We start from the raw sequence: 10,317 nt of genomic DNA on the forward strand, positions 1-10,317 counted from the left end.
AAAGCTGTAATTCAGAATGACAAGTATGTGGACTATGTGAATTGCATACATATTCTATGTATCAAGCAAAGTAAAAAGAAAAAAATAGAAATGCAAATAGCTCCTATTCAGCGATTTCAACTGAAAATGTGTGCATACATATTAACATATAAATAGAGTTGACAGGCAACTTAGAGTAATATAAATATAATTTAATAATCATCATATTCTTTTTTTCTAGAGGAGCCCTGGTGGTACAGTGATTAAATACTCAGCTGCCTACCAAAGAGTTGGCAATTTGAACCCACCAGCAACTCCTGGGAGAAAGATGTGGCAGTGTACTTCAATAATGATTACAGCCTTGGAAACCCTTTGGAGCAGTTCTACTCTGTCCTATAGGGTCCTATGAGTCAGAAACAAATTGAAGGCAATGGATTTGGGTTTTATATTATTCTTTCTACAGAATTGATTAAATTTCCTAGTTTGTAAATTTGGAAGAATCAAAAGAATTAACTCATGTTATTTGAATACCTTTAGAGGAAGACATTAAGGATCCCTGTATGGCATAAGCAGTTAAGCACTCAACTGCTAACTAAAAGGTTGGAAGTTCAAGTCCACTTGAGGTCCCTTGGAAGAAAGTCCTGGCCATCTGAAAGTCAGCCATTGAAAACCTTTTGGAGCCCAGTTGTGCTCTAACACAATGGGATCACTATGTGTTGGAATCAACAGCAAATGATAATGGTAGGGAAAAGGATTAGTGGAGGAGCTCTGGTAGCATAGTGGCTAAGACACTTGCCTGCTAACCAGAGGGCTGGCGGTTCAAACCCACCAGCCACTCCTCGGAAGGAAGGTTGGGCAATCCTACTTCCGTAGTGATACTGCCTCGGAAACCCAAGGAGGGGTCGCTATGAGTCGGGGCCGACTCGACGGCACATAACAACAACAACAACAATTAAAGACATTAATTATGTCTTTAATTGGTAGCAGTATGCTGGTACCCAGTAACCTAGTCTCTGCATTTCTGAGAGATCACATCTCTACCGGCCTTACTAGTTTTACAGAAGATCAAGAAATTAAGTGAATTTAGAAATCTTCCCCTCTGAGGGCAGCCTTTCAAATCATTGCTGAGCTAGAAAAAACCATATACTCTAGAAGGAGGCTAGGACATTGATTCTGTGACTGCTTCTAATTCCCATCTTGGGCAAATAAAGAAATTCCCAGATGTGAAATATTTTCTGCATAAAAAGGGTGTTTCAGTTTTAATAATACATTCTCTATGCCCCAGATAACAATTACTAGGGAAGAGGCCATTTATTCAGCAATTGTATTATTTTTGATTGAGGAAAATTATATGTTTGTCTTAGAGGCTAAGTAAGATGTTACTATATAAATAGTAGAAAGGAATCTAGTGAATAATTTTAGAAAGCACTAATATAAGGTCTATTCAGGGAAAACTTTCATAACTATTATGTCTGATTTATGATGATGAATAACCATTTACAGATGAATTGTGATGGTTGTTTGATCTTTCTGGTCCCTGTAGTACCTCGTAATGGTGTGAACTGAAGTCTCTTTGATTTAACTTATATAGATACCACTTAGTTTTATATCAACATAACTTTAATATATTAAGCAAGCCCCTATACTACTTTACAGACCAAGAATGAAGATCTACAGAGCTTGACAGCATGTCCTGGTTAAAAGTCAAACAGTAGTAGATCCACAGCTAAACCCCAGGTTGAGAGCTCTGGTGGTGTAGTGCCTAAGCCATTTGACTACTAACCAGTAGTCTGATGGTTCAAACCTACCAGCCACTCCTCAGAAGGAAGACTGAGCAATCAATCTACTTCCATAGAGATACCACCTCAGAAACCCAAGGTTTCCAAGGAGGGGTCGCTGTGAGTAGAATTTGATTTGACGGTACTGAGTTTTTTTTTTTTTTTTTTTCCCCTAGCTCTCAGTTCAGCAAGATAGCCACCACATCAGGGATACTTTACTGGTGGGAGGTACCAGGAGTTCTCTCTCTTCTACCTTCATGCCTTTTTCTGCCCCCACTCCCATCAGTTCTCATGTGAACTTTTGCTATGGGAGTCATTCCTGGAGCATGATCATGCTCCTGTACTTCCCTACTACTCCCTCTGTGCAACAGCAAGTATCTCTGGCTACCCTTCCCACTCTCCAGCATAAACGTGGGAGGGGCAAGGTGGTGCATGGAGGCCGTCATGTGGAATAGCCCCTGGGGAAAGAGAACAACCCCAAATCGCACACCTATCTGAACAGAAGCATTAGCAACTATACCTTCCTTTTGGTAACAGGTAGAAATGAGAGTACATGTTAAATCAAAATACAAGGTCTCTCCATTTAACCATGTAAACAACATAATCTTCATCAGTTTTTATCTAGCTGGTGACCCCATCTCTGTGCCTCAGTACCACCATATCTTCCTGTCTTTTGTAAATCAGCTTCATTTTGAGGGGTGGAATGTCATGGAAACCTCCTGATAGTGTGTTTGTCTCCCAGTAGAGACAGAAATGGTCCTGGAAATAGAAAGCAGTCAAATGATGTGAAAAGTAGACAAGAAATAAGCAATTATGCATAAGAATTTAGATTAATCTAATCTTATTACTTTTCTTAAGCCAATGGCAACAAAAACGATTTCTAATCGAAAACATTTCTTACAACATGATTCGTAACTCTGGCCTATGTGGACAAGAAGGAATGAATTTATATTGTCTCATTAAATGAGCATCACTTTAACTTTGTGAATTTATTATCACTGTCTAGGAGAAAGGGAATCGTCTTTGTGTTTGTGTTTGCAGTAAGGAAAGTGCTTCCACTGGGGCGGGGGAATTAGTAAGAGAAAAGTTCAGCCACATAAATATTTCTTAGACTAAGTATCACCCACATATTTTTAAAAACCCTCATGGAATAATACTGATTTCCACAAGGGCACCTCTAAGACTAACTTGATTTCATTGTGTTCAATTCAGAAAACCTATGCATTTTTTATGAGCCCTGAATAGGGGGACTAAGTCGTAACTGTCTGGTAAAAAATTTCTCTTTCTAATTTGCCCTTTCCTATTGACATTAAATGTCTTAGAATTATTTCTGTGCTATGTCACAAAACATCCATAATTAATACATACTATGACTAGGAAGATTTGAAAGGACATTGCCTAGACTCTAGAACTATGACTGAAAATAAGAAAACTCCAACTTCCTGGCCGGGAATTAATAGATTTCCAAAGCTACGATCAAGCCTTTACAGAACAAATGAAAACTGGGAAAAAATAAAAAAGGTAGCCAATTACATTTCCAACAGGTGTGGTTTGCAGAAATATCCTACACCTGTAGAAATCAAGAAAAAAACACTATCCGAAAGAAGAGTTACGGCTACCTACTGTTTCTTCCATTGCTGCTCACAGTCATGATACTTTTACAGGGCAGGAAGGTGGTATAACTGTGAGGACAAGCTGATGGGGCCTTGCAGAAAGTCTAATAGAAAAAAAAATTAGTTTACCCTAAGGTCTTCAAAAAACATAACACTTTAAGCACTATCATTTTGAATATATGGATGCTTACATTCCAAGGACATAGTATAGCTGTGCAGATTAGAAAAGAAAACATAAAGTATAGAATTAATGAATGCCTAAAAGAAGAGACACTGAATATTTATGGAAATTAAAAATTGTATAGCTTCGTAACATAGTACATTCCCATTCCCTTTATACCATCTGTAGACATAGTCTACCTTTATCTTCCTCCTCCTCCTCTAGGTCACCAATATCATCAACATCCATTGAGAACTAGCTCAATGTGAGGATCACAAAGAAAACTGATATGATTACAAACTCATAAAAGAGTTAGGGTCACAAAGCCAAAAGGCTCTACCAGGAAATGTCATGGGATCTGTCTGCCACAAAATACCAAAGATACCCTGTGGCTCAACTTTCAGCCAAACAATAGACAGGAGCTCTGGTAGGTAGTGCCTGAGGCACTTGACTGCTAACCAGAAGACTGGCGGTTCAAACCCACCAGCCACTCCTCGGAAGGAAGATGGGGCAATCTATGTCCATAGTGATACAGCCTCAGAAACCCAAGGAGGGGTCACTATGAGTCGGGGCCGACTCGAAGGCACATAACAACAACAACGACATAAGGTGAACAGTAGCACCAGAGGATACACACTCCTTAGAACAATCAGTCATACAAGATTGAAAGAGCAGCATTTGCCTAGTGACAAAGCTCAGAAGGCAGAAAAGGATAGGAAATAAAGAGAATGGAAACTGGAAACCCAGAAAGAAAGTGGGAAAAGTGCTATTAATTGTGGAGAATGCAACCAATTTTGTAAAACAAAATGTGTATGAAGTGTTGAATGAAAAGCCAATTTGCTCTGTAAACTGTCACCCAAAATTACAATAAAAAGTTAAAACAAATAATAGTTTAGCTTAACTAGTGAAAAACCAAACCAAACACATGTTATTGTGACTTACCTCAGAGACGCCTTCATAGTCTTGTGTCTCAGATTCGAATATTGGGTCAATGATTTACTTTTGTTGTTGTTGTTGTTGTTGTTGTTGTTTGGTGCCATTGAGTCAGCTCTGACTCATAGGGACCCTATGTACAATGGAACGAAACTCTGTCCAGTCCAGCGCCATCCTCATAATCTTTGCTGTACTTGAGCCCATCGTTGCAGCCACTGTGTCAATCCATCTTGTTGAAAGTCCCCTTTTTCACTGACCCTCTACTTTACCGAGCATGATGTCTTTCTCCAGGGACTGGTCTCTTTTGACAATATGACCAGAGTAAGTGAGACAACGTCTGGCCATTCTCACTTCCAAGGAGCATTCCAGTTGCACTTCTTCCAGGATAAATTTGTTCGTTCTTCTGGCAGCCCATGATATTTTCAGTAGTCTGCACCAACACCATAATTCAAAGGCATAAACTCTTCTTTGGTCTTTCACATGCATGTGAGGTGACTGAAAATACCATGGCTTGGGTTAGGTGCACTTTAGTCTTCAAAGTGACATCTTTGCTCTTCAACACTTTAAAGAGGTCTTTTGCAGCAGATTTGCCCAGTGCAACACAACATCTGATTTCTGGACTGCTGCTTCCATAGGTTGATTGTGAATCCAAGTAAAATGAAATTCCTGACAACCTCAATCTTTTCTCTATTTATCATTATGTTGCTTATTGGTCCAGTTATGAGAGTTTTTGTTTTCTTTATGCTGAGGTGTAATCCATACTGAAAACTGTAGTCTTTGATCTTCATCACTAAGAGCTTCAAATCATCTTCACTTTCAGCAAGGAAGATTGTGTCATCTGCATATCACAGGTTGTTAATGAGTATTCCTCCTATCCTGATGCCATGTTCTTCTTCATGTAGTCCAGCTTCTCAGATTATTTGCTCAGCATACACTTTGAGTAAGTATAGTGAAAGGGTACAAGCCTGATACACACCCTGATTTTAAACCATGCAGTATCCCTTTGTTCTGTTCAAACAACAACAGCCTCTTGGTCTATATACAGGTTTCTCACAAGCACAATTAAGTGTTCTAGAATTCCCTTTCTTTTCAATGTCATCCATAATTTGTTAAGAGCCACACAGTCAAATACCTTTGAATAGTGAATAAAACACATGTAAACATCTTTATGGTATGCTTTGCTTTCAGCCAAGATCCATCTGACACCAGCAATTATATCACTTATTGCATGTCCTCTTCTGGAATTTCCTGTAAATATACTGCTGCAACTGTTTTTGAATTATCTCAGCAAAATTTACTTGTGTGTGACAGTAATGATACTGTTCAATAATTTCCACACTCTGTTGGGTTACCTTTCTTTGGAATGGGCACCAATATCGATCTCTTCCAGTCACTTGCCAGGTAGCTTTCTTCCAAATTTCTTGGCATAAACGAGTAAGCACTTCCAGTGCTGTGTCTGTTTGTTGAAACATTTCAGTCACTATCCTGTCAATTCCTGGAGGCTTATTTTTTGCCAATTCTTTCAGTGTAATTTGGGCTTCTTCCTTCAGTACCACTGGTTCTTGATCATATGTTACCTCCTGAGATAGTTGAACTTCATCCAATTCTTTTTGGTACAATGACTCTGTATTCCTTCATCTTCTTTTGGTGCTTCCTGCATCATTCAATATTTTGCCCATAGAAACCTTCAGCATTAAAACTCAAGGCTTGAATCTTTTCTTCAGGTTTTTTAGCTTGAGGAATGCTGAGGGTGTTTCTTTCTTTTCGGTTTCCAACACCAGTCTTTGCACATTTCATTATAATACTTTGTCTTCTAGAGGTGCCCTTTGAAATCTTCTGTTCAGTTCTTTTATCTTGTCAATTCTTCCATTTGTTAGCTACTCTCTATTCAAGAGCAAGTTTCAGAGTCTCTTCTGACATCTCTTTTGGTCTTTTTTTCCCTTTCCTGTCTTTTTAATGACTGTTTGCTTTCTTCGTGTATGATGTTCTTGATGTCATCCCACTACTCATCTAGTCTTCAGTCATTGGTATTCAGTGTGTCAAATCTCTTATTCAGATAGTCTCTAAATTCAGGTGCAATATAATCAAGGTCACATTTTGGCTCACATGGACTTGTTTTTTTTCTTCAGCTTCATCTCATACTTGCATATGAGCAATTGATGGTGTGTTCCACAGTCAGCTCCTGGAATTATTTTAACTAAAGATATTGAGTCTCCATTGCCTCTTTCCACAGATGTAGTCAATCTGATTTCTGTGTATTCCATCTGGTGAAGTCCACGTGTAATAGCTGTGGATCATGTTGTTGAAAACAGGTATTTGCAATGAATAAGTTTTTGGTCTTGCAAAATTCTATCATGAGATTTCTGACGTCATTTCTATCAGCAAGGTCGTATTTCCCAACTACCAGTGATTCTTCTTTGTTTCCAACTTTTGCATTCCAATCACCAGTAGTAATCATTACATCTTGATGGCATGTGTGGTCAATTTCAGATTATAGAAGTTGGTAAAAATCTTCAGTTTCTTCATCTTTGGCTTTGGTGGTTGGTGCATAAATTTGAATAAAAATAGTATTAACTAATCTTCCTTGTAGGCATATGGATATTATCCTATCATTGACAGCATTGTACTTCAGGATAGATCTCAGAAACATTTGTTTTGATGAAGAACATGATACCATTCTTCTTCTATCTGTCATTCCTGGCATAATAGACAATATGATTGTCTGATTCAAAGTGGCCAAAACCAGTCCATTTCAGCTCACTAATGCGTAGGATAATGATCTTTATGTGTTCCATTTCATTTTTGACAACTTCCAATTTTCCTAAATTCATACTTTGTACATTCCATGTTCTAATTATTAATGGATGTTTGAGTCATGCCCCATCAGCAAATGGAAGTCCTAAAAACTTTACTCCAGCCACATCATTAAGGTCAGCTCTACTTTGAGGAGGCAGCTCTTCCCCAGTCATATTTTGGGAGCCTTCCAACCTGAGGAGCTCATTTTCTGGCTCTATATCAGACCATGTTTCAGGGCTATTCATAAAGTTTTCCAGTAACATATCAGACAGCATGTCCCTGCTACTAATAGGATTTTCACTAGCCAAATTTTCAGTTGATGGCCCCATCCTTCTTCCGAGCCGTAGTCTGGAAGCTCTGCCGAAACACGTCCACCACAGGCAACCCTGCTAATATTTGAAATACCGATGGCGTAGCCTCCAGCCTCACAGTAACATGCAAGCCACCACAGTCCCGCAAACTGGCAGACGAGTGGTGGAGTGATTTACTTTAGCAACCAGTTATTATGCATTAACAGAGCTCAGGTGGCATAGTGCCTAAGGTTTTTGACTGCTAACCAGAAGGCTGGCAGTTCAAACCCATCACCCACTCCTCGGAAGGAAGGTTGGGTGATCTGCTTCCATAGTGATACTGTCTCGGAAACCCAAGGAAGAGTCACTATGAGTTGGATCTGACTCCATGGCAGTGAGTTTGGTTTTTATTTTTTTGATGATGTAGTGCCTAAGGCTTTTGACTGCTAGTGGTTCAAACCCACCAACCACTCCTCGGAGGGAAGACTGGACAATCGACTTCCATAGAAATACTGCCTCAGAAACCCACGGAGGGGTCACTATGAGTCAAACTGACTCACTGGCAGTGAGTTTGGGTGGTTTTTGTTTGTTTGTTTGTTTTTATGCATTAGGAAGCTCAGCTACTACTAGTCAGGCATTTCTTTCAGTGAAGTCCCATAGTGTATGTAAACCTAAAGAAAATTCTTATGGTCAATTTCTTGTTCTCTACAGTATATAAAACATTTTGGTTTTTCATTAAAGAAATGAGTCATTTGACATTTGTGTTATTTTTATACAGCCGATGGAAAATGTCTGGTGTCAGTTGGCCTAGATGATTTTCACAGTATTGTGTTTTGGGACTGGAAAAAGGGAGAAAAGATAGCTACAACAAGGTAAGAAGCTGCCAAAATCTTAAGGCAACCTGCTGATATCATGCTTTTGTAAAGGTCAATAGTTTCTGGTGAGATTTCATCTTCAAACTCAGGTGAAATTCATACAAAGTTTAGCACCTAAATGAAAATATATTGCAATATTTTATGGTACCAAGCCTGACTTAGAGCACTTAATGTTTGTTGCAGGGAATTGGAAAATTCTGAAATTTTTTCTCGATAGTTACTCATAATTTTGCTTTTAGTAATATATGAATAATCTATATCAAAACTCTTTGCCAGCCATAAAAAGCCGTTTTTCTCAGATTTGTGTCCTGTGCCATGTTTTTCCACTGTGTTAGCATCTGGCGAAGGATCATCAATGTCACTGGAGTCAGGGGCACCATTTGTCATGTGGCCACAGCATGCTGCAAAGGAGGCCCCATCGTGTGCATCTGCCACTCACTTTCAAAGCAAGCAAATTGTTCCCCTAATCTCCCCATCTTATAAATAGACTTTTCAAGACCAACTGCTGTTTATACACCACCTGTCCTCCCTTACCCCAGCCTCTCTCCCTGCTGAATCAGCACTAGGTCTCAACATCACTTTCCACTCCTACTACAGCGAGCTTAGCTGTTTGCCCAACTGTTGTCAGAGGTCAAAATTGTTGGCAACCAGAGCCCAGCTATACAATTTGTTACCCAAAGCATGGTGTCCATTTATCTCCCTTACTAGTTCTTCCTTGCATTAACCAACTTCCTATCTTGAGATACAAAATCTATTAAGCTGTTAAGTTAATGGCTCAGAACTCCTTTTAAATGAACATTCCCCGCCTCCTAATTTTAAATAGGAAAAGAGTATTTTTTTTGTCAATTAGATTTAATAAATGAAGATCTATAAATTGCTAGAGACTGAGGAGTACAGATGGAGCCTGAAGGACCCCAGCTGACCGTCTGAGCAGAACAGGACAAGTTTTCCTGCTGACTGCTGTTGAGATGGAATTCTTGGCAGCAAACGGCAGCTCATGAATCTGCCTGCCCGAGTGTTTTTTTCCTTTTGGTCTCTCCCCTAGTGTTACTCGCTGTCGTACCACCCCCTCTAATCCACAGATTCAGTTCCTAATCAGCGTCTGCTTCCCCTTAGACTAATATACTGACTTGCCTTTGGATATCGCTGATAGCATACCAGCTGCACTAACAGATAATGCCCGGCAGAGCACATGTCCGCATTTCAAAAGCAACAGGAATGCAGCTTTCCTGCAGGAAAGCCCTCTGCAGCTGTGGGCTCCCCAGTCATTCACCAGAAACATAATAGAAACTGAAGAAAGAAATATTTCTTTTTATTAAATAAAGTATGTATTAGATATGCTTGATGGACAGTGTCATTGCTTCTATTTAATTAACATAAAGCTAGTCAAAACCATCATGTTAATAATACAATTTATATTTAGAATTTTTCCCAAGGTTTCTGTCACAGTCCCAAACAGGACATCTGCAAAGTCCCCCCAAGAGAGCGATTTTGCAATCATGGCATTAACCAGTGCTTCCAAGAAGGAATGTCAACGGTTGTTAAAGATCTTTGGAAGAATACTAGATTTTATTAAAATAAATAAACAAGCAACTAGACAAAGAAATAAAATTCTATTTATGCCTTAAGATTACAGTGCTTAAACAGATAAACTAGGAGCTCTGGTGGTGCTGTGGTTAAAACATTGGGCTGCTGATCAAAAGGTTGGCTGTTTGAACCCTCCAGCAGTTCCACCAGAGAAAGATGGGCCAGTCAGCTTCCTTAAAGATTTGCAGCCTTGGAAACTCTCTGGGACAATTTTATTGTATCCTATTGGGTCACTATGAGTCGGAGTCAACTCCATTACAGTTGTTTTTGTAAGGACATTGTTGTTATGTGCCGTCGAGTCGGCCC

General features: G+C 39.3%; 1 protein-coding gene across 1 annotated transcript in view; it reads left to right on the forward strand.

The window, feature by feature from the left end:
* Positions 1-10,317, forward strand: part of EML6 (EMAP like 6) — a 486,366-nt gene that overhangs the window by 319,667 nt on the left and 156,382 nt on the right. The window contains exon 16 of the mRNA XM_007937992.2: positions 8,328-8,421. Within this exon, the coding sequence (XP_007936183.1) occupies positions 8,328-8,421 (94 nt within the window). The remainder of the gene's footprint in view (positions 1-8,327; positions 8,422-10,317) is intronic.

Source organism: Orycteropus afer, unplaced genomic scaffold (assembly GCF_000298275.1).
Source record: "Orycteropus afer afer isolate SDZICR_OR568_19922 unplaced genomic scaffold, OryAfe1.0 scaffold00046, whole genome shotgun sequence".
Taxonomy (NCBI): domain Eukaryota; kingdom Metazoa; phylum Chordata; class Mammalia; order Tubulidentata; family Orycteropodidae; genus Orycteropus; species Orycteropus afer.